Source organism: Crassostrea angulata, chromosome 7 (assembly GCF_025612915.1).
Source record: "Crassostrea angulata isolate pt1a10 chromosome 7, ASM2561291v2, whole genome shotgun sequence".
NCBI lineage: Eukaryota > Metazoa > Mollusca > Bivalvia > Ostreida > Ostreidae > Magallana > Magallana angulata.
In genome coordinates, this window is record NC_069117.1 from 19,283,479 (window position 1) to 19,307,746 (window position 24,268).

The window sequence follows — 24,268 nt, forward strand, 5'->3', positions numbered from 1 at the left end:
AGTTTAAATTCAGATTGAGACAAGAAAGATATTTTCGTTTTTTGTAATGCTGTCTGAAACAAAACGTTGCTCTGGGAGATTGTTTAAATATGGCGTCATACATAACAAGTTCGCTGAGCTTGATGAAAAAACAAAGTCATGTCGCTTAAATGACCATCGAAATCTTTCAGATGTTTTTTCCATGCATATGAAATATATTTTGGAGGTTTAACTCGTACTTTTAAACTTAAAAACAGGTTGAATTATCTAAAGTGATAAACATGGCAGAAACAGCATCAATGAGGGTTGTACCCAGTGGAAAGATATACAGGCAGATGTTTGATGCCCAGGTAATTTACATTAACAGCATCAGAAAAAACACGTGAACAGGTTTCAGAAAGTCGTCAATTTATAATAACTAGAATCATTTACAAGTTTACATGCCTGTCAATTTTAGGCTTGTATCAAAACACCAGAAAGAGCTTTAAACAACTTTTTACTGTTTGCTTTTGTCCCAAGCTTGAGACTTTTAATGAATAAATAAATTACCTGAATTATCATTTTCGCTTTCAACAGGAAAGCTGCCGACAAGTATTCAATGCCTTATTTTCTTATTCGACAATTTATACCTACAAAATGATATTATGCATGCTAGCTTGCTTTTATTTTCTCCTATCTGTGTCCAAACATTTTCTGCGGACATGAAAAGTCATTTCACATGTTTTCTGTGAAAAGCGAGAATGATTGCAATTCATGAAATTCATTGATTTGGACATTCTTTATAGACCTATAACATCATTTTTCTTCTGTTAGTCAATGTTGTGGTAAATTTTTAATTGTTGTGTATTTTGTTCACATATCAAGCATTCATGACTATCATATTTTGTGTGCAATTCATACAGGGTCAATGCTGTTCACTAATTTGATCATTTAATATGTTTTCAATGCATGGAATGATCATGGAAAAAAGTGTGCTCAATAAAATTTGTGTCATGAATATATACAGGTGACTCCAGTAGAAAAGGTTAATTACAACTTATATGATTTTAATTCATGCTTAGGTTCAACTTCAAAGGAGTTTAACAAAAATGAAAAGTAGAGAAACCAACACTGCACCATTGGACCATTCCCCAGAGAGACAGAGCACTGCCATACCGGTTGTGAAACTGACTAAAGAGGAGGTGGCTCATGGACTTCTCACTGAACGACAAAGAACCTGGGCTGATGGATTTCCCAATGATCCCTATGTGGAGAATCCTGTTCTGCACAAGTATGTTATATATCAAAAGTTTTAGAATCTGTATGTTTGAATATTTGTTTTATCCTTATTTATGCTGATGGTTAAGTTCATGTTTTCTTTAGTCAAACAATAGGCCTGGGTGTTATATATGCAGATGCGTAATTTACCACACAAATGTTTTAATTTTATTTACCATACACAAAGTTTTTTTTGTTGTTGCATTTTTTAGCTTACCGTGTAACTAGTTTAAATTTCTCCCATGCATAAATAACCACTTTTACCATACATCTGTGTTCAGTTGTGAAGTAAAAGACATAAAGTCAGTTGTGAAGTAAAAGACATAAAAACAACTTTTTTTCTCAAAATTTTTGAAATTTATTATTCAATGATGACATGCAGATAAACAAAGTTGTATGCACGCATTCCTCTTTTATAGACAATATTCAGAATTTGTGAGATCCACAATGAAAGAGACTGACTCAAGTAAAGCAGGGAAGGAGGTACAAGGACTGCCTGATGTTGTTGGTAAGCAGTGACGAAATACTAATAATGAAACTGATCTTGGATTTATCTTAAGAATAAATAGAACTAAATGTGTGTACTAATTTTCCCATAAACCTTATACATTCAAAAATTCTTTTTTAATATATTATTCATGATCCATGGTCATATTTGAATTTTAATTTGAAGAAAAAAAAATAATTTTCAGTGCCAGCCAAAGAGGGATCAAACATCATTGAAAGAATAGCAGCAAGCAGACAGAAAAGGTTAGCATGTTTAAATACCCAGTAGATTAAAATAGGATGGTTCCTTTTCTTCTTTACCACCTGTTGATATTTATCTTAGATACCCAGTTGCCTCAAAATGAATACAAATTCATCTTTACTTTTTTTCAGACATGAGTCAACAGTAGAAGATCTTCATCAAGAGCTCAGTCTTATTAATTCTGTGAGTAACTTGTTTTAATTCATTTTAATGTATCTAAATTATATTGAAATTTTCAAAAAATATAAATTACATGTACATTCATTTGTTTATGTTCAGACCCTTTCAGTTCTCATACTTTCATACACATATATCTAATACTGGATTGTTATTCCTGACTTTGTTTTCTGGTATTAATGAGAGGTTGTAGGACATTGAGTTAGATTAGAAAAGATTTGTTAAAGATCCATACCAATCTATACCAACATCATTTTTTTTTCATCACCTAGGATTTGGAGCCAGTCATCACAGAATACAGTGAAACCTTGCTTAGAAAGCTGGATGATGATGACAAAGAAATCAATCATTTACTAGCAAGGATAGAGAAGGATGAGGTAAAGTACCAGGAATGTTAATAAATATGACATTTTGATAATAAAATATCAATTTCATTGATTTCTTGCTTAACAAAAGATACTGTCTTTTATACACATTGATATGCTTTCTGCAATCATTTCATCATATTCTTGCATTCCGTTTCCACTTCTGTAATACAAGCTACACATGTAATCATGAGATTTTAAACTTTGAAATTTAGATAAATAAGTGACTTTCTCATTATTAATACTCTGGCCTTCTTTGTTAGGACCTGCTAACCTACAATTTGGAGGAACTTTACAAGCTGTGGGATCAAGTCCAGCATCACTCAGCAGAGAGACAAGCCTGGATCAATGAACTGGACCAGCAGCTATCTAAAGTGGAGGATGATCGCATGGACATGGTACGGACATCCTTCCTGTTCACCGCAAAAACAAATTTATATCATGCATAAGGGTTTATTTTTACATAAGCTGAATTTGCATTTTTAGATGAGAAATATATTCAAGTCATATGCCAAGACTTTGGAGAAGATTGCACATTTAATGCCTCCAGATCTAAACAGATTTTTGGACCAGGAGTCTCAGGTAGATGTCAACTTTTGTAACTTGTTTAGAGCGATAAATTATATAGGGGATATGAAAGCAATTAGGTAAAGGTTTTGCAATATTGATATCATTTGACTTGACTGCTTCTGTTGAATCAACGCTATGTAAGATAACAGATTAAAAAAGGAGGAAATTATTACATTTTTCAAATGTAGTGTTTGAAGAATTATAATTATTTACAAATCGCAAAGTCATACATATATGTAATTTTGTAATAATTTGTATTACAGCTTGTGAACCAGACAATGCTAAGTAACAGGAGAGCGTATTCTGATCTGTTTGTCAGACTAATGTCTGCCGACATTGAGAGAGAAAAGTCTCAGTACACGATCTGGAAACGGCGGGTTGAAGATTGGAGACAGCTCAACACTAAACTTGCCATTGAACATTTTAGGTGAGATAAGTTTATAAGCTTTGAAATAGTCAAACTTCCAGTATGATGGATTTCACCTAAATTTATGATAGAAATGCATTTAAATAGTGATGGTTTTTATTTTTCATTTGCAGTAATTTTATGCAAGAAGAGAAAATTATTAATCCACCTGGAGTTACGAAAGTTTACAACTTTATGATAGCTGAACAAGATGTCATCAATAAGAGGAGATTGGATGTTGTTCAACAGTTGTGGTAACCCCCCCCCCCCCCCCCCCCCCCGTCTTTTTCTCCATCTGTCTGTCTCTGTCTCTCTCTTTCTCTGTCTGTCTGTCTCTCTCTCCTAAAATATTTCGTGCAAGCAAGAGGTGAAAAGAATGAGATAAGACATATTATTTATTATTCCTCATAACATGATTTCATCAATTTTCAATGAATCAATTATTTTAGTGATTTGAAGCCACCAGCATCTACAAAAACAGCTGTATATCAATGGGACAAAACAATTCAAAATCTCACAAAGGAAATTGGTAAGTCAGGTCTTAAGTACCGGTATTTATTATGAGCAACTATAATCACAATTTTAGGAGCAAAATTTAATTTGATGGATAGTTCAAATATTACTTTGAGAGGTTGTGAATCACTATGCAAAGTCAGGTAACTCAGCTTATATCTAGAATTTATTCAATAAAATGCATATTTATGGGGGCTAATTCAAGAGAGCAGAACCACCAAAAACACTTATGAGTGCACACTTCCAGTACTGTGTTCATTGATCCATGTCACTGTAGAACATCATTGTTTTGTTTTTTAGATTCTGTGAATCAGCTTCACTTGACCAAGCTTCATGCAGAATATGAGAAAGTCTGTCAAGATTGCTTGGAGAAAATTGAGTTTATCAAGGTAAACCTTGGGATTATGCATATCATGTTTGAAATTTATATACATTTGTAGTTCCAATCAAACTTTGAAAAAAATATGAATTATTAAGAAACATTTTGAGCAAGATAGATGCAAAAAAAAATCATTTATGATGCATCTATTTTATTATTTCGATATATCAGTAAGTTTGTGTTTTTCATCTAAAAAAAAGTATTAATGACAAAATTGTAAATCTACTTCAACAGAAATCTCTGATTGATGATGGGGTGTGTGCCCCTCCACGTGCCCAGCAAGTTGTGGACCAACACATGCTGCCTCTGGTTGGAGAGAGACAGAGAGTGTTCGAGAATAATCTGGAAACTATGGAGGTTTGTCCATTTCCTGGTTCTCCTCAGAGAATGATACGATTTATCAAAAATATGTTATGTGACACTACAACTAGTGGCAAGTTTTTGTGGAAAAATGAATTGGTTTCCTGTGTTAAAACTACACTTTTAAACTGTACTTTATTTTGATCTACAGAAAGACTTGGAGAATCATATGAAAGAAATGACAGAGAGGCTAAAGATGCTGTTCAAGTTTGCTCAAGGAGCAGCCCACGTATGGGACGTGCATGAGATTGGTCTGGCCAAACAGGAGAGAGCATTGCAAGAAAAACTGGAGCAATGTCGACAAGTTCACGACAACCAGAACCAGGTACTGTGTTATAAACAACTTCAGCAGGTATTGGACACCTCAATGTTGCGACATACTTTGTTTTTAAATTAACTATGACATTAACCCTAATATTATACTTATACCTCAATATGATTATTCTATATAATGCATCATCTGATTGGTCTAGAGAGTCCCGTGACAAGGCGACAAAACATCGTGTCTCTTGGGGAATAAATATCATGTGTCATATCTTTGGAAATCTCGGGATTTGTCATTCCAAATGTATTAAAAAGCCAATATGTTTACAAATATGATTAAATCATAAATATTTAATCATTTTTAAAATTCTCTTTATGCTTCAAAAACCAATTTTACTATATTTGATTTAAATTTATGCAAGAAAAGAGTGACAATAAGAAAATAACCCCAAAAATCAAAATGTTATTGCTTTCGACGAGTTGAAAAAATATTTAAAATCGACATATTTTGTGTAATCATATGTAGTTAGGTATAATAAAACTCTTTTTGCATTAATTTTCAGGAAATATGAAGATTTATTTTCCCAGAAAAATCAGTTTTCCCTCGGGCTATGACTTTTTTTTTGGGGGGGGGGGGGGGGGGATAAATCTTCATATTTCCCTCACCAACATTCAATAAATGTATAATATTATACCAAACTTAACATTATAGGGTTAAACACTGTCTGATAAAGCATCTCTTAATAAACTTGGGTTTTTTGGTGATATATTAATTGTCTAACATTTTTTTCTTTATACAAATTTTCAAAATGCAATTTACTGCAAACCACTGTAAATCATCTACATTTTATAATTGGTCCTTTTATTTTAAAAAGGATGTACATTCATCCATATCAAAATTATTTGTTTGTCAAGGTAACTTATACCTCTGCAATTCCTTGTTATCTGTGTGGAAATTCAAGATTGTTTTCTTTGCATGGACTAGCTAATACAATCTAAGAAAAGGGGAGCATGCAGTCTATGTCAAAGATCACTAAATCATCTAATTGATTCTCTCTGCTTTTTTATGCTTCCAGGATAAAGAAGCTCACTTGGATATCATAATGGACAGAATGAGGCAAGATGCAACAGAGAAACAGCTCAAAGACAGCTTAGATAAAGCATTGGACATGCTGAACAAAATTAAAAATGCGTAAGTATTTCACATAGTTTTATACCTTTTCAAAATTACTTCAATCTTTTGAAATTAGTTAATTGTTTTATAAAGCAAATCCTGTTTTCCAGTGTTCTGAGATGAATTAAAGAGACTAGCTTCTTAAATAGAACACATATATGATATGGTACATGTACTTTGTAACTACCGGTACATGCATAGATATCATGCATGTCTTGGATATTTCAAGTACATTGTATACGTAAATGATCACTGTTTTGATCATCACAGGTATGAAGTTTTCCACACGGATCAAATGGACATTGTCAAGAATTATCCTACAATGGTTAAGGCTGAAATGAAGAATTATGATGAAGGAGTGTGTAAATTCTTCGAAGTGGGAAGAAATCAACCTGTAAGTTTCCTTCTTTTATTTTGGAATGATCAGGCAAACATTTTTTATCTGTTAGTCATGCAAACACATTAATGCACCAATTTATTTGTTGAAATATTTACAATTTACAAAATTTTGTTTCTTTTAGAAGAAAAGCAAATCCAAGATTCTTGCTCCTAAGAAATCCAAGTCCGGGGTAAGTAAACTTTTACAGAGTTATTTCCCTTGAACGCATCATCCTCGTTTTGGGGGGATGAGTGGGGGGTACTTGTTTAGTCTTCTGTAGTAATTTTTTTGCTGATTTAAGTTCAAAATTTTGTTCTAAAACTACTTTACATTTACAGTTACCATGGTACATTAATATTAATGTTAATATATTATTCCAATAAAAATTTCAATCTCATATCAAAATTATATATGTGAAGTCAGTTTGAGACTTTCTTAAGCTAGAAATTAAGTTGCATCATAATATGGCAAGTATCATTTTAATTACTGCCATGCTGTTTTTTCATCTAAAGATGATCAATGCTTTGTGTAGCTGTGTAAAGAGACTGTTTTGCAACAATAAGATACACAGAGAATTACATTATGAGTAGTTTATTTAATGAAAATATTCATTTTTAGTTGAGTTTGATTGGGTGCAGATTTAGAAACTTTGTTAAGTATAAATTGCTAGTGTTAAAAATGATGGTACATTGGGTAATGTCTATCAATTAATTACTATTACTGCTCATGTGCTCCTTAATATAATACATGTTCATGAAATTTTCTTCTGTTGAAATATAATGCAAAGATTTTCAAAATTGATTGAAAATATTTTATTGAATGAACTTAGGATGAATCTGAAATTACCACCACACCCCTTGATTTTTTGGTAAGTATTAGTGCATGTATAATTGTAGTCCAGGTAGACAAAGGAACCCCTGTGTTGTATTGAAATTCCTGTTTGCATGACTATCCATTTGATTTGTTTTTCATATTTTGTTCTAGAGAAGAAATCTTTGTGGAAGAACTCAATTTCTGTTTTCTTAGCTGCATAGTTTACCTGGTTTTTCTATTTTCTGGGTTTGTTTGCATAAAATGATATTGAAGAAAAAAATTATTCCCTGATAAATACTTCCTCTTTCTGTAAAATTTCTTTACATTCAGTCAAGCATTGCTGATATTTAAATCACAGCAGAATGAATATGAAGTCTACTCTTGAACTGTAGTAGGAGAATGGATTTGAAAATTTTTACGCTAGGGAACATTGTGTGTTTTTAAGTTACCCTTAACTTGTTTCTAATACCTTGAACTTTATAATCACTATGTCAAGAAACCTCTTCTTGTAGTCATAAAGATATTTATCATGAATTATAATGACGCATTTTTAAATGGAGGAAAATGGTGCTTTATATCTAGACATAAATATGTGACCCAGTCTGTATTCAAGGTCTAGCTATATCCCTTGGTGAATGGCATTATTCATTATTGCATGCAAATAGAATTGCAATGTCTTGTGGGACCTTTCAACCACTTGAAGAATGCACTTCAACTTGCAGTAAATTTATGCAAGGAAATTTGATTTATGATCTACCTGTAAAGTCTTATCTGCAGACTGCATATTTTACTTAAAAGATCAAAGCTTTGACAGAATAACAAATTTTGTTTATAGTGTCATAAAATGCTTTTAATTTAATAAGCAGGTATAAAGCTAAAAGTTACAGTCATTCAATTAACACTTTTTATTTCATTTTATTTCGGTTCAATCTGATTAAGTGGAGAATACATTTTGCAATACTATAGTTTTAATAGGCTTTGGCATTTTTAAAAAAGGTGTTTGTAAAAATATTTTCACAATTTCTAAAATTCATAGCTAAAATAATTCATTACAATCATAGAATTTATCTACAAAAAAAGTAAGGAGTGGGGGTTCTCGTTAGAAGTTAAGTTCAAAGTTTCGTATTTTCCATGATTTCTGGCATTTCCTCAGTAGAAATCTTCTTCTTTCGTTCATGGATAGATATTTGTTTTTGGAATAGAGGGTTTATCATGGTAGAATCCACTGGACGAAGTTCTGGTACCCCAACATCCCATGCTGCGGGCTCTCTATCAAAACCATTCTGTAGTTCTTTAGCATTCCCCGGGAAATGCTGGGTGCTCCATTCATTGTTATATCTACCACTATCTAGTTTGGCATTTTCAGGAATATCCAGACCCATGTGATGTGTCCCGATCAGAATCGGTAACTCTATCTTCACTTCCTTCCCACCTACTAACTCTACACGGAATTGAAACTTATAAGAAATCCCAATAATGTCACAATTTTCCAGTCCCGACTCTGGAATGTATGGTGGAATGGTTAATCGTACATGTTGCCACCGCCTTCCCTCTCCACTGGTTATTTCATACATGTCCCTGCGCTTGTTCACAATTTGGTGGAATGGAATTTTTTGTTGTTTGGCATGATACACACTGTTCATCATTAGAGATGCCTGAACCGCTGTCACTGTTAACGGACATTTGTTTTCAATGGCTGCACTAATGAACATGTCTTCTCCCGGAAAAAATCCCACTTTGTTTAATTCCACATTTAATTTCAGCTTCCCAGAATTACACATGGCCCAGATTCTTTTCTTGGTTGATGTCCCTATAGTTTTATTGCTTTGATCAGGAAGTATGGAATGTCTTAACACTAGGAAAGGTTCACTAGTAATACTAGTTTCGCCAGGTCTTTCTCCGTGAACAGTGGCTTTCAAAACATAAGTCACACTTCCGTATTTTCCTATAAAAGACGATGGTAGGTTGTTTGGTAGAAGGTAATCGAACTGAAACTTGTGTTGGCCCTTGTTATAGTGGTCAGATCCATGGTTGATCTGTTTAGAGGCATTGATGTACTCCTCATGAGCGTGCAGTGACCCCAGGTCACGATCCTCACAAGCAACCACTCCTTGTCCGTACACACTGATCGAAATGTTACGGATTGTAAGGGGTCGTGTCAAGGTCACATCTACATGACCCCGAACAATTTCTCCAGGTTGATATTGATACTGTTCATCAATATCGTGTTCTAGATATATACTCAAATTAGCTACAGCGGTGCCCATCCTGAGTAACTTTATGGTTTGAATTAATGGGGAATTCTCATGAATCCTGCATCGACAATCGCCGGAGAAACATTCCTAAGAATATCAATAGACATCAGTGATTCATTCCTTACTGTGGCATGGTGATTTTTAATACATCTGCCATCTTTAGATACCTGAAATGATAAATAAATTCTATGTTATTTGCCCTAAGCAATATGTGGTTTGCTTACAATACCTTCCATGTACAAAAGAAATATCAACTAAGAGTTCTCTCTGCGAACATTTTTTTTGTTGACACCTGAATGTTTGATGTTTACTTTTATCTTTTAAATTCAATTCCAAAGCATTATTCTATCAATATATTTTCTTGTTACACATGGCAGGGGCTCTCCAAAAGTAAACAATCAACAAATGGGAAGAATATGTCTCCTTCAACAAAGAGAGAAAACTGAAACTTGAACGCTTTGTGTAAAGGGATTTTGGTATTTTGAAATCAAGCTACCGACTACCCAAGTTTATGCAGACACATTTTATGGTTCAAAAACTATGCTATTTAAAACTGCATTATACACTTTGAAAGACCGGCCTTCATTGGTAAATATTTTCAGATTTGTTTAAAATGTTTAATATTGAAAACAAAGAAATAATCAAACATGAAACCAAGACAGTGAATAATTGAACACACCAATTTTAAAAGAACTGAAGATAAAGTAAATCAAGCAATATAAAGGTATAATTACCTCACCTCTTGTTGTGGAAGGCCTGAACTAGTGAACAGACTGTGCCTATTGATTAAAAACCTAATGTACATTCTACTGAGAGTTTTAAACAAATCAATAGGCATACCAATCGCCGGAATCTAATCAGAATTTGAAAAGTAAGATCAATAAATTGCATGAGTTACCTAGTTACACAAATATTGGGATAGAAAGGCCTCGGGACAAAACAAGCCACATTCAATGAACAGTCTCAAAACCCTCTGGCGCAGAACAGAAACAATTCGGTGTCAAAGTTACATCACAAACAAACCAGCCACTCAGATTATATTCAGTCTGATAAGCTTAAAGAATATACCGGTACCTGTAGTGAAAATCCTGTACAGTGTTAAAGTCCTGTCTGTAAAAATGGTGACTGGAGACTCGGGATCTGCTGTAGTTATTTATAAATTCAGAACCAGTTTTTTAAACTCTGACACCAAGAATCGGTTGACTGCCAGTCTATACCTTTATTCAACCATTTAAAGTTTACACAGAGGTCTAAGTCTGGTATATGTTTGGTATAAATGTACATAGTACAGGCAGATGATGTGTCGCCTCTGAGGAAAAGGATTCACTCTAATGAATTAATTAAGCTGTCACTGTTTGTTTTGTTAACTATTCAACGGCAATTATCTGATATGTCAGACTTTTCAATTACCTGAGGTTAAATACTTTAATTACCTTTATTATTAAGTAATCACCTCACACAAGAGATTGTGCAGCAGATGGGTTTTGAAATTAATGCAGTCTTTGACAGCTTTTTGACAGCAATGCAACATAAGTTTTTGAGGCAAACGAATTGATAATGTAATAGGTTTAGAGATGAATTGAATTGACAACAGTTACCTATGAATTCCACCAATTTACCAGTAACCAACAAGTTCCATTAATAATACCATAACAGATAATTTGTCTTTTTGATTAATTGCAATCATTGTGAAATAAATTGTTTTTTTAGTTATATTTTATTTTAACTATAAAGGCATGATTGCATGTAAATTTATACTGTACCATATTTCTTTCCTGACTGTTTTGTTTGTCTAAGTTATATTTAATGAAGACCAGTTTTTGAAATATATCTGTCAACATAACCTGCATGCCCCAATGCAGGCAAGTTGTAGGTGGATGTTTGTTTAATGTAATTTATGCTATGTGTAGACAAACCTTTTGTACACATGTACTTTAAAAACAGTATGAATCACATGGTATCCACACTTGAATGTTATGTAATATGACACCCCCCCCCCCAAAAAAAAATGAACACTTGCACTTTAAGATATTACATTTTTTTTATTAAAATAAATTGAAAGGAAAGTGTAAATTTTTATTCTCAGGGCAAAGAAAATTCCCTTCCTGAGGCTGTTAGTGAGATCCTGGCCACAGAGAGGGGGACCCTCTTCTACGTCCTGACAGAAGCAGGGGAGTATGGGATACCTCCTGAGAAGGATGCCCCCTCCAAAGACGAGAAGCCGGAAGGGGAGGAAGCGGCCTTTTTGACGGAGGTTGATGCCCCTGTCCCTCCGTCTAAACCAGAGTACATCCAGAAGATAGATGTAGAAGAAGCGATCCTTATAGAGGTCAAGAAAAGGTAAACAAAAATTAAATGGAAAGAAAGTTTTTTTATTTAAGTTATTTAATCAATGAAGGATATGAAAAATCAGGTAAAATGCCTAAATATATATACATTATTGTTTAGACACTGGTGTTTTATATCTAACAGTCAATTCTCAGCTGGAAAAAAACCCAAACAATTTTGACAATTCTTTGAAAAGAATCCAATGAAATATGCATATATACATATGGCCTTAATACAACTACACATTTTCAAATGATATGATAAGGTTTTATAAATTATATTAACAATGATGCTTCTCAAATTCATTAACTCACAAAAAACCTTTAATATTTTTGCAGAATACGAATGAATTTTCTAAACCACATGGAGGAATGGCATGTTCAAGCCTCGGACAGAGCAGAAAGTGTTGTTATAGCCAAGGTAAATCACATCTACACAATGCTTTATGAACCTCAGAAAACATTCTCAAAATCCAAGATCAGCTGGCTTTTTATAGCAAAACTTAAGACAGAGAACTGTCAATAGAAATGTCTTATTTGTTAACAGTGCGAGGAGTTGAACAGTGAGTTGGAGTTGAGATTTCATCTTCACAAACCCAGAGCCAGGCGAGCAGAACTTGATGTCCACAATGTTAGAGCCGGTAAGATGTGAAAACAGAGATGCCAGTAAATCCTGAAAGAATACATGCAATGCCTCATAGATAAAGACTTTCAAAAGTTGTGTCTTGTTTGCAAGCTTAGATCTTTGTAAAATGTATGATGTGTCTGTAATATAAGAGTTATTTCCCAAAGTAAAACATTATGACTTGCTTTGCAGCTGAGCTAGTGATGCACTCAGAGAGGGTGACTCGCCATACAAAGGGCATCATCCAAGCCCTGGCTGAACTCAGGCAGGGCTTCAACAAGATGACCCAGGAACACAACAAACTGGCGTCCAAGTTCAGGGAAGACATTGAAGCACTGGAGGTTGTCTTTGTCAATGCCACAAAATCTTCCAAGTAGGAATGCTTTTTTACACTGAATATTGTACCTGTATATGTTGTAATGATATCAGTGCTGTGACAGTTATATTGCAGTTAGTTTTCATCTAATCGCTCAAACCTTTTACTTATTTCAGATTGATAGCATTACAATCTCAGCTGGGAAATGAGCTGACTAACTTCATGGAAATCATCCGAACCTCCCTGCTCCAATACCGGAAACACCTGGATAAAACACTGCAGATGTTGAGGGAATCAAATGCTAGATTTATCAAGTCATTCAAGTGTGTATTTCAGCACAATTCATTTTCTTATACAGTTTATATATACTAACTGGTATCTCCTCATTATTTGAATTGTTATGTACAAACAAGGACCATATTTTACATGCTCTTTATTATTTTCTTTTAAATGTTATTCATAACTTATCAACAGGGTGTTCTCAGATGGTGGTAACTTCTGTCCTGAGGAGATTGATGTGTACCGTAAGAAGTTGGAGAATATGTCCTCAAAGATTGATGTGTCAGAGGGTGCCATTATGTCTGACATGGAAGACATAGAAAAGAAGCGCCTCGATCAGGCAACCAAAGTTGCCTCAGAGTTTGAGGACAGGTATGATATAGAGATAATCATTCACACTCATTCATACGTAATAATTCAGAGCTTAGGTTATATATCAGTATGTACGAATATAATCTTCAAATTATATGAGCCTTGTAACATACAAGCTAGACACAATAAATCAGTACCAGTTTAATAATGTATGTTTCTATGCATTACGAGATAAACTAAGATGTATGATCTAACTAAAGTAAATATGGAGGCTTTTGAGTATATTAGTTGTATACATGTAACAATTTTGTTCCAGATTCAAAAATCACATGATAGATTTGATATTTATGGAGAAGATAGCTCGCTGGTTGACTAACACTCAGGTGAAAATCAAGGCTGAGGTTGCCAATAGCAACTCCCAAGCTCAGCAGCTAGCCCAGCACCTTAACGACTTGGATCGAAGAGTTGATGCATGTGAGAGACCCAACCTAGACAAAGAGGTGAACACACTTTGGATGCAGAATTTCTTCTTCTTTTTTTAATAGAATTTCATTCCTCTTTCAATATTTATACATATTATGTACATATATGCAGATTGAAAAATATTTTTATTTATCATAATCATTCATGTATTATCTAAATAACTTCAGCATAATATTTTTTTGACATGCACAGATGTTTCAATTGCCTTATATACACCCTAGCTTACAGAATGATTATCAAAGATCATAATCTTTGAGTCATATTTTTTTGCAGATGAAAATTTGACATTTTTTAAACAGGTTTCATGTTTCTTAATACAACCCAATTAAATGATCATGATTTTTTGTTGCATATTATATGTAAATTTTATTGATTTTTATCAACAGCCTGCATGTAAAAAGGAAATGGTAAAAACATTAGCTGCTTATATTTGTCTCTCTTAAATATTAACATAATTTGGATTCAAAAACATCTCTTTTTTCAGGTTCAGTTCTTAAAGTTCTGAAATCATCTTAATCTTCAAAACAATCATCTTTAATATATATATTTGAACTTTACCGGTAACTGATAAATGAAAATATTCAAATTATAAACAAGAATAATGGTGAAAGGAACAAAACCTAAAATATAATATAACAAGATCAACTATTAGTTCTCATTTATTCTCTATATGGTATGGAGTATCTACCGGTACTGGTATATATCGTTTGATATAGTATATCCTAGTACTAATAAATCCGAGGTGGAATTCTCTTTTTATGCAAAACTGGATTTCTGTAGAATTCACAAGGTGCACCACTCTGTGTGTGTAGACTGTAGATCATGGACTGTAGACATGCGGGGCAGGCAATCAGGCTTCTCTTTATAAGAGTCCACTGTCAGCTTCGTGTGAAATATCACTATATCAATCTAGACATTAGATGTGAATCTGTCAAGTTTGCTCATGTGAATTATCTTTATATGGTCAATGTTGAATTGGTATACGCTATTTTTCTTTCTATACCTAGAAGGAGTATGCTAATTTTTAGTTTATTTTTGTTCGATAAATTATGACATAAACATATAAATGAATCTACTATATTTAAAGAAATTTAGTGTGTGTCAGAGGGGAAACAATATGCTGGTAATATATAGGTTTCCTCATTATCATTTCATTAAACCATATGTTGAAGAAGAGTCATATAATGCCATTCAGTACAAATGAATCCAATTAAATACGGTTGATTTTTATGCATGACCTTTTAAATGATAATTAATGATCAATTGATTGAAAGACAAAATTAACAAAGCATGTTCATCAATGAGTGCAATCTGACTGAAACATTGACTCCATCAGTAACAGCATGAACTGATCATATGAGTTTTCTGTGTCTGAGAAAAAGACTGATCATTTTGTGATTATTTTATAGAATGTATCCCATCAAAATTATAGCAAAATGTAGGCTCTATTATTTATCTTATGGACAAGTGTACAATCCGGTCATAGATGAGTCTTTAATATAAACTGACCATTTAATCATTGTATATATATGTACATTTAATACAGTCAAAATTTTATTCAGAGTTAACAGTAATCTACATACAGTTAGAACTTCAGTACACATGTACTGGTATACTGTAAACCAACTTTTATTCGCATGCGAGAAATTTTCGCTAGGTTCGCGAGAGCCTTGTTGTCACAAATTTTTATCGCTGCGAACCAGCCCTTGTTGTTTGATTCTTATCACAAAATGGGTCTGGATAAGGTTTGGTCATGAAAATTAATCGTCGCAATCCAGTTTGTCTCCATAAAATCGCGAAATAAAGTTGCCGCGAATAAAAGTTGGTTTACAGTATATATTTTGAATGTGATAAATCTACCACACAGATACTTAAGCCTTTATATTTCAAGTCCTCATTAAGATCAAAATAATTGGGTTTTACTATGTTGGCCATTTAATATGCATTCATCAAGGCTAAGCTATTGTAAACAATAGTTACAGAAACTGCTTTTACCAGTACTAAACTTGGACAAAATTTACATTGCTGAACAGGTGTCAATAACTCTTCTACATGTTAATTTGTTTCACTTTAAATTTATTGTCATTTTTTTTATTTCAGATAGTTGCAAAAGAACAGTTAATCTGTGCTTATACTAATATGTGTGTCCTTTATAGTGATGCCATAAATCTGTATTTTACAGCAAATCACCTCCAGACAGCTGAACGAGACCCTGAAGACAGTGTTTGAGGCGTTCCAGGACCGAAGTACTTATCTCAACTGTATCAAGGACCCCACCCCCAGGCCACCCTCTGGCACAATGCAGGGACCACCCGCTCTAGGTAGAGAATTCTCATCCCTACTTCAGACATATCAACAGCTATTGATAAGATAGGCCTTGTTGTTATGCTTTTTACTTTACGGTTTTATGTTATTGACAATATATAGTGGCAATCTTAGGATTATGTCTTAAACACTGTTTTGATTGTTTGAATAGATGGTTAAGGCTCAATTACATTTCAATATCAATCAATTCACAAACATACATCATCTATATCATGTATACAGGAGCTTTGCATCCAGTGCCACCAATTTCTGAGCGTAAATTGGTGCGTATGGGAAGTGAAAGTACTTGTGGTAATATAACGGGTAAATATACATGATTACAAAAATTATATTCCTTCCCAGTGTATATCCATTAACCTTTCAGAATTATAATATCTATGTGAACATAAAACTTGTCTCTCATGGTATAGATTAATTTTTGTCTTTAAACCAAGCTCTCTTTGTATGAAAAATGTCTGATACATACAGTCTGTAAAATCACATATGTTAAATGTCTCAGTGTCATCTGTTCACACACCACTTTGAAGAATTGCGAAGCACTAAAGTTGATTCATTTTCACATATCACATTAATGAATATTCCAGTTATTGGCACTTTTGTCATCCATAACTTTCAAATGCCAAGTGACCAATTATGAGTTACACTGCACATGAATCTATTTTATGCAAGTTGTTGTGATAATGATCATACTAAATTTTAAAAATGTGAATGGACTCACAGTTTTAAGGAAAGTATGCATTTGTGCAGATATAAACTGGTAATTGAAAAGTGTGATAAAGTTATTTTGATCCCTTTTTATTATTCTTTTCCATTTCCATCCCCATGGGGAGGAGATAGTGTAAACATAAATGCACATATCTTAATTAGCACATTCAAAATGTAACACAATTTTCTTCTTCATACATTTATAGTTAGAGGAGTCATGATAAACCTATCTAAAATCTATAAGCTTCAACATCAATGTATTCTTACCATTAATATATTCTGAAAATTAATGTGTATCGGTACTTGAAGTACCGGTAGTCGACAACAAGTCATTGTGGATCAAGGTCACAAAATATGAGTATATACCGGTATACCCCATTTTGTATAATCACACTGATAATGGGGTGTTGGTCAACTTTACCCAGTACATTGTACTTATAAGATGAAATATAAATATAGTAATTTGGACACACAGTACAGATTGTTGGACCCTTGTATTTCAGAGAGAAAGTCTACCAGAATGAGCAGTGAGCAGGGTAATTTGAGTGTACATGTACCCTGTCATAATACATTGTATTGTGTTTAGTGAGTGCCACTAGAAGTCCTCAGTCCATCCTCATCTGTTACAGAGTTTGATCAACTATCTGTGTATAACATGTTTGTTCCCCCTACCCCTTTGTATGCAGTGCTCTTCCTTGCTGTGTTATCTCTTGACTGCCATACTTTGCTTCGATTCATGTTTTGAATTGCAGCATCCAAGACCTTATTTCAGCGTGTCAGGTCTATTGAAGTGCATTTTGCTGAATCAGGTCACTAAACTCAATTCTGTTTTGTGTTGTTTTATGATTTAATGTGCTTTTTAATTTGTTCAGAGTTGTCTCCCTTTTCCATTAATGATTTTTGTTTATCTGTTTGATGAAAATAATTGTTTTATTTGATTTCTACAAGTACCAAATGTACATGCTGGTAAAATAACACAAAGTGACATCAAAGAGATAACATAGGTATAAATTCATGCAGCTACAAAAATACAGAGAGAAAAAAATGTTTAACTAATGCACATGATTAAGAAACTTATCAAAACTCTACAAGACCAGCTTATTGCTCAAATGAAGCTCATTACCAATATCGATCAACTTAACTGCAGGCCAAAGAACTGTACATGTGTAACGTACATGTATTTTGTTTTACATATGGTGCTTGGCTTTCATTGCAGGGGTCAGGGTTGGATTCTCACAGTCGACGGATGTCCAGCCAACTCCCATCAGTAAGATGGGCAAGCAGCCCCAGGAGGACCCATCTGTCAATGTCATCAAGAGCATTCTCAGGTACACATCAAGGCTACTTGCTCTCAAGTTTCCACTCTTTGATTTAAAATTTGGGATTCTTACATAACATTACAATTGCCAAAACTGTTTCTTTGTTTCATGAGCACTCTATATACATGTATATATAAACATGTTGGTTTTGTTCAACACCTATAGTATGCAATTGCGATATTTTTGTTTCATATCAACATAAATACCTGTATTATTTGCCGCACTTTTTTCCCCAAATCACAGTTTAATTTTTCTCAGAGATGTGTTTAAACTCATTCACATTAATATTTGATTTGAATAGAAAGAAGAAAAGGTAAGGATGTTGTTTTAAGCGAATGCATGTCTCATGTTCAACATCAGGAAAACCATGAACATCTGATGGGATTTATATACACCTGCTGTTCACTCTGCATTTGATGTTGTATTTGGGAATCATTTGATGTAGTTCTCATCTTTTCCTCAATCCTATGGCATGATAACTTTCTTATAGTTTGCTTTTATGTATTACTCGGAGATTCATAATTTCATGTTTTGAAAAGGAAGCACTTTGTTCTTTGTTAAAATTTTTGCAATAAGGATTTTGACACATAAAGCATTGTATCCTCTTAGAATTATAGTAGAAAGGTTTAATTCCATGTTTACAATGAGTATTGAGTGAATACGTAGCACTAACATTTACAAGAATTTAACTATTGAACTTCCCAGCAACTTTTTTTCCAGTTTACATATACGTATTCCTGCTAATCTGTTAGCTTAATCTCGGTCCATATTTCAATTAATGCTTACAGTTCAAAAGTATAGGTTGGTTAGAGGGGATGATTTTGAATGACATGTTAGCTTTATATTAAGATTTCATTATGATAATGTTGATAAAGTATTTATACATTTACAGAGCCCAGAAAAGCAAGATGAGATTTGGTATGGATGCAGATTTAGATGGAGAACTTACAGGTATGATATATTTTTAATTCAACTTATAGATTTTATTATGCAATTAAAAATTATTACATATGTACTTCAAGTTTTTGAAAGCTTTTGCTTGTACAATCTAAGGTACAAAAATCTAGAAAAGTTGTGATCTTCTCTAAAGGTTCAAATCTGGTTCCATAAAAATTGTGAATGTTTGATACCAGGTAATCATTCATTTCATAGCTGTATTATAACCAGCATTGTGCATATATTTATGTTTTATCGCAAGAAGTTCATCCTTATGAGATTCCTATTAGTATCAATGTGTGATTCTGTAGGAGGCACACATCACGAGTCCAGAGAGAAACTAAAGTCCTCCATGTCTACCACAACCACTTCAGAGAAATCCAAGCAGACGTCCAAGGGAAAGAGTTCTCACAGCACAGGGGGCTCAGAGAACTCGCCCAAGCGGGTCCAGTCTGGGTCAGTACTGTAGAAATTTCAAAGTTGGGGGGATATATTATGATTATGAAAATATCTATATTGTATGGTATTACAAATAATTGCACAGAGGTAAAGCTGCACTTGAATTAATATTTATCATTATTTGCATTAATAGTCCTGTAAGTAGTTCCTAGTTTTTTTTTTATCCCTGTTTTTTATTACATAATATTGACAGTGATTTATTGTCGTGCTAAGGTACAATCAGGGTTAAATTCTCACACTCTCTCATGATGATAATCTCCATCTAATAAGATAAAGTTTTTATCTAAAAAAAGCGATTGGACAGATGCTAGCGATAAGAATAGAATTGTGATGAATGAACTACTCTGATTGGATAAATGCTAAAGATAAGGATAGAATTGTGATGAATGAACTGCTCTGTGTTGTACAGTATGGAGAGCGTCCACACCACTCCCTCACTGCCACGGTACAGTATTGCCTCCCTACCATTCCTTCTTGTGTTGGGTTGATACTTATCTATCTTTTCTACCAAAAGGAGCTTGGTCTTTATTTCTAATGTTTTGGGGTTTTTTACATGGATATGTGGAGATAGTTTTGTGCAGAAGAATACAAGTATTTATAAAGCAACACAAAACTATCCTACTGACAAAAATGGCTTATAATTGATCTAAACGCAAGTGTGGCATTTACAAAACAGGAAAACTTGTTTACACAGTAATCACTTTGTTTCCATATATACATATACAAGTATAATCAGAGTTTGTGGCTTTTGAAAAATGTAAATGTATTATGATAAATGATTTTCAATACATGACTTTAAAAAAATTATTGTTGGAATAGTTGATTGAATCATTATTATGAAGTTATATTTGAGTTGAAATTATTCAAATTGACTATCAAGGTGTTAACTTTTGATCACTTTCTTTCTTTTACAAAGCACATTTTTTTGGATGCTGTTGGAAGAATGCATGTTTTCTTGCATGATCACCATTATATTGATCACAATCAAATGTTATTTTTTATAGAACATGTACCATGCATGAACAATATAAAAAGCATGTTAAAAAAGATTCATCAATAAAAATGATAATTACACTAATAAGTTTGCAGTCATAATATAGATTTAGATTTAATATGGGAAATGGTATTTTTTGTTTTTATTAGAAAAGGCTTTGGATGAAAGATTAAACTCAGATTAGGCATTATCGATGGAAAGTTATGATATTGTATGATAATTTCTGAACAATACATTTACATGTACAATAAAAAAGAGGCATTATAGAATATCAACTGTGTGTGTGATATTATTGTGCTTAAATAATAATCATATGATATACCTGATAACAAGCTTATCCATATAAACACATATAAATACCCCAGGAGATCAGATATCTTGTTTCATAAAGTACGGTTAACAAATTACAAATTATGAAATACAGATATTTGAAGATTATTTTTTTTATTCTTCGGACTTTAAGACGTACTGAAAAAATGAGAGATGACAAAATTTTTTGTTTAAATACCAAAATATGTAGACTTGAACTTACTCGCATGTTTTGTTTCATTCTCAGACTGAGACAGAACAGTAAGTCCACCAAGTTTGACAAGAAGTACCTAGTGTTTGGGGAGAAGGAGGAGGAGGGTGAGGAGGCCCACATCCTGGGGATCATCAAGAGGACCCTGAGAGAGGCCCTGGACGGCTTACTGACCAATGCTGAGGTAACTGTTTACAGAACACTGTGTTTCTTTGGGTCAATGAATGGGAATTGATTGTTGCATGAGTGTTGGTTTAAAATTCAATTAGTGATTTCCTTAAGTTCAGCTTATGAAGTTTTGCTTTGTTGTAGATGTACTACAGGTCTAAGGGAAACCGGCCAGTGACTCGCCCTCAGGCTTTACAGGAGACGTTTGAGGCATGTGCTGATGTCATTGTACAGAAGTTACAGTCCTATTACACACAGTCAGATGAATACCACAACCAGTGCCTACAAGGTACATATAGTACTATTTCAATATTTAAAAGGTGTCAATATTTCTCAAATGAATTTTCAGGTAGATTAGTTTTTCATTTGTCTGTACAGTAAAACATGCTTTAAGCAAAGTTCACGAAATGAATATTATTTGTATATCCAACATGTTTTTCTTACATGTGCATTTCATATAATGACAATGTAATGTATGTAGCCAATGTAGGGAATACCAGTAACTTTGCTATAAGCATGAATTCATTATAAGCTTGTCCCCTGTTATTATGTTTTACTGGACATATGAGTAAGCAATACACATCAGTAGTTTGCATATACATCAGCATGTACATTTCTTGAAACGTGTGTATTTTTACTCTCCAGAGTTTAGAAATCAGCTTGCCCAGCTGGAGAAGTCAGTAGCCCACGTCCCTGCCCTCCTGATCAGAGACATCCTAAAAGAGGAGCTCCAGAAATCCAAGGCCGACAGGAAGCAGATGAGTGAGGAGTTCTCCCACCACCAGGTGGAGCTGGAGCAGCGCCAGCAGGAACACTCCCACCTGCTGCGCCCAACCCTTGGGCACCCCCACGCCGAGGACTCGCTGAAGGCCCTGTGTGAGAAGGAGGAGGCCAGACACAAGGACTACGTGGCCGCTGTAGAGAAACACACCAAGGATCTACAGGTCAGCAACCCATGGACCTGTGCCTCTAGTTACAGTACATGAGAACATAACACTGCAAGCACTGAACTTTTGTAGCAATTCCATATTGTATACAGCTTTAAATCAAATAAAAGCAAAATATAAGAATTCCTGAGGAAAAGGCTTTTTATGCAATTTTTTGATATTTATTCCTCAAGCTTTATTAGGGATCTGCAGTATGTTTTACAATCATTATTATATGTCACAAGTCTTGCTTTTGCTGATAGAAGTTGTTTCATTACTGTTCAAGAGTTTTAAAACTCAAACGTAAATAAACATAAACATGTATTGGCCATTGCATTCATTTAAATGTTTATATTTCAGAACTCTGCCTTGTCACATGCCCAGACATTTATCGATGTGTTAGCCAGAACTGCAGAGCACCAACTGTTGCAGTATGACAACCTACTTGTCATTGATGATGTCATCAAAGGACGTAAGTCAAACATGCAAACTGCTATCATTTTGTCATATCCTCTCACTGTTCAGCTACAGTATTACATTTTACACCTGTGAAACTTTCCTTTTAATATAGGTGTTGAATCCCCCAAGTATCCTACAAGTGAATTAATCAGAAGAAAGAATGCTGGACTTCCACTGGAGGATGATGAAGATAAAGGGGCTCTGCCAAGGGGCAAAAATACTTGGCCTGGTGAGAAAATTGCTGCAATGAAATATTTGGCATACAAAAGTATTTGAAAAACATGAAGAGCTAAATAAAAGAACATTCTTTTATTCAATACACACTTTTCTAGTCAAATGCTATATTTTTGTTATGCTTAAAATCACAATTAAGAGTGAAGTTTATATGAATCACAATCTGTACGTGAGGGAATGACTTTCTGTAGGTACCCCTAACAATGAGTTGGTGATAGGAGAGCCTCCCAGTAAGGTTACCCTGACAGCGTCCATTACCACAGCCAAAACAACCCTGGGACAGAGTGCCACCATCACAGCAAGGGAGTCTGCGTATCAGGTACAGTGTAGAACTCAATTGGTACCCATTTCATCTTTATGTACCAATTCATTTTTATTTGATGGTTCCATTTCTTTCATGAACATTGTTAAATAATTATGGTTACATGCAATTCATTTTTATAGTCATACTTGTGATTTAATGGATTAACAATCAAGTTTTATTTTTGAAACTTTTACATTTATCAGATTAAATTGGAAGTTGAGGTAATGTGTATTTGATTTTTTCTTTTCTTTAGGATTATAAGGCAGAATTTGAAAAGACTCTGAAGTGGATAGACAGTGAGCGACAGAAACTGATGCAGGCTGAGCAAAGATGGGTGGATAGCTGGAATACCTCTGTGGACAAAGTTAAACAGCTATACTAATTAATCCACATGTGTGTATGTGGAGCAATGATACAGAAACTTAAATGGGAATTTATGTATAGGTTGTTTGTGTATATGTGAACAAATATTGTGAAAGCAATGTATTAAGAGCCCAAATGTGCTTCTCTCATTGACTGTGATGGCAAGAGTTTCCCCCCTTTATAATGAGTTGTGATATGTTTTACCTACTTGTTGTTGAAATTGCACTTAACTGTATGATTTATACATGTATTTGTAAATACATATGCATTTATAAAAGAATCTTTTTAAATATTATATTTATTGGACAGCATTCCCTTCTATCAACTGTAACCGTCCATAGAGCTGATATTTTGTCAGTATGAACTGTGATATGACATATCTGTCAGGTATTTTGATTGAAGAAATAAATACAATTATTTTGTATGATTTATTTCTTTGCTTTTCTTGACCTATTTATGCAGTTAGTTTTACTGAAGATAAAACCCATAATTTCATATGTAATTGGAATACCATACTTTAAAATGTATTACTGATACCGCTTGTATCTGATTTTTTAAATGGACATCAAAACTAA

At 33.7% G+C, this 24,268-nt stretch overlaps 2 protein-coding genes across 12 annotated transcripts; one reads left to right on the top strand and one right to left on the bottom strand.

Moving 5' to 3' along the window:
* The first annotated feature begins 76 nt into the window (after nt 1-76).
* Nucleotides 77-24,125, top strand: LOC128156731 (coiled-coil domain-containing protein 180-like). 7 transcript variants are annotated; one of them, XM_052819000.1, is made up of 41 exons: nt 77-329; nt 1,041-1,249; nt 1,656-1,744; nt 1,929-1,986; nt 2,116-2,167; nt 2,434-2,538; nt 2,790-2,924; nt 3,013-3,108; nt 3,360-3,523; nt 3,637-3,756; nt 3,952-4,031; nt 4,316-4,404; nt 4,629-4,751; nt 4,906-5,079; nt 6,095-6,210; nt 6,463-6,586; nt 6,714-6,761; nt 7,401-7,439; nt 8,751-8,789; nt 11,726-11,979; nt 12,306-12,387; nt 12,514-12,607; nt 12,784-12,964; nt 13,084-13,230; nt 13,382-13,558; nt 13,815-13,998; nt 14,368-14,388; nt 16,164-16,302; nt 16,529-16,609; nt 17,515-17,547; nt 18,228-18,339; nt 19,223-19,281; nt 19,578-19,722; nt 20,135-20,170; nt 21,276-21,423; nt 21,552-21,696; nt 22,053-22,351; nt 22,694-22,805; nt 22,905-23,021; nt 23,218-23,345; nt 23,584-24,125. In XM_052819000.1, exons 1-41 carry the CDS (start codon nt 261-263, stop codon nt 23,710-23,712), a joined length of 4,752 nt encoding a protein of 1,583 aa, XP_052674960.1. In that variant the 5' UTR covers nt 77-260; the 3' UTR covers nt 23,713-24,125. The 7 variants fall into 7 exon arrangements, with proteins under 7 accessions (XP_052674960.1, XP_052674962.1, XP_052674965.1 ...); XM_052819002.1 differs by lacking the exon at nt 20,135-20,170 and having other exon boundaries at nt 23,584-24,124; XM_052819005.1 differs by lacking the exon at nt 16,529-16,609 and having other exon boundaries at nt 23,584-24,124.
* LOC128156739 (arrestin domain-containing protein 1-like) lies at nt 7,484-11,594 on the bottom strand. 5 transcript variants are annotated; one of them, XM_052819017.1, is made up of 3 exons: nt 10,714-11,594; nt 10,374-10,418; nt 7,484-9,806 (listed from the first exon to the last, which is right to left on the bottom strand). In XM_052819017.1, the coding sequence occupies exon 3, from the start codon at nt 9,649-9,651 to the stop codon at nt 8,497-8,499; it is 1,155 nt and encodes a 384-aa protein (XP_052674977.1). In that variant the 5' UTR covers nt 9,652-9,806; nt 10,374-10,418; nt 10,714-11,594; the 3' UTR covers nt 7,484-8,496. The 5 variants fall into 5 exon arrangements, with proteins under 5 accessions (XP_052674977.1, XP_052674978.1, XP_052674976.1 ...); XM_052819018.1 differs by lacking the exon at nt 10,714-11,594 and adding an exon at nt 10,538-10,688 and having other exon boundaries at nt 10,379-10,418; XM_052819016.1 differs by lacking the exon at nt 10,714-11,594 and adding an exon at nt 10,538-10,688.
* Nucleotides 24,126-24,268: the final 143 nt, after the last annotated feature.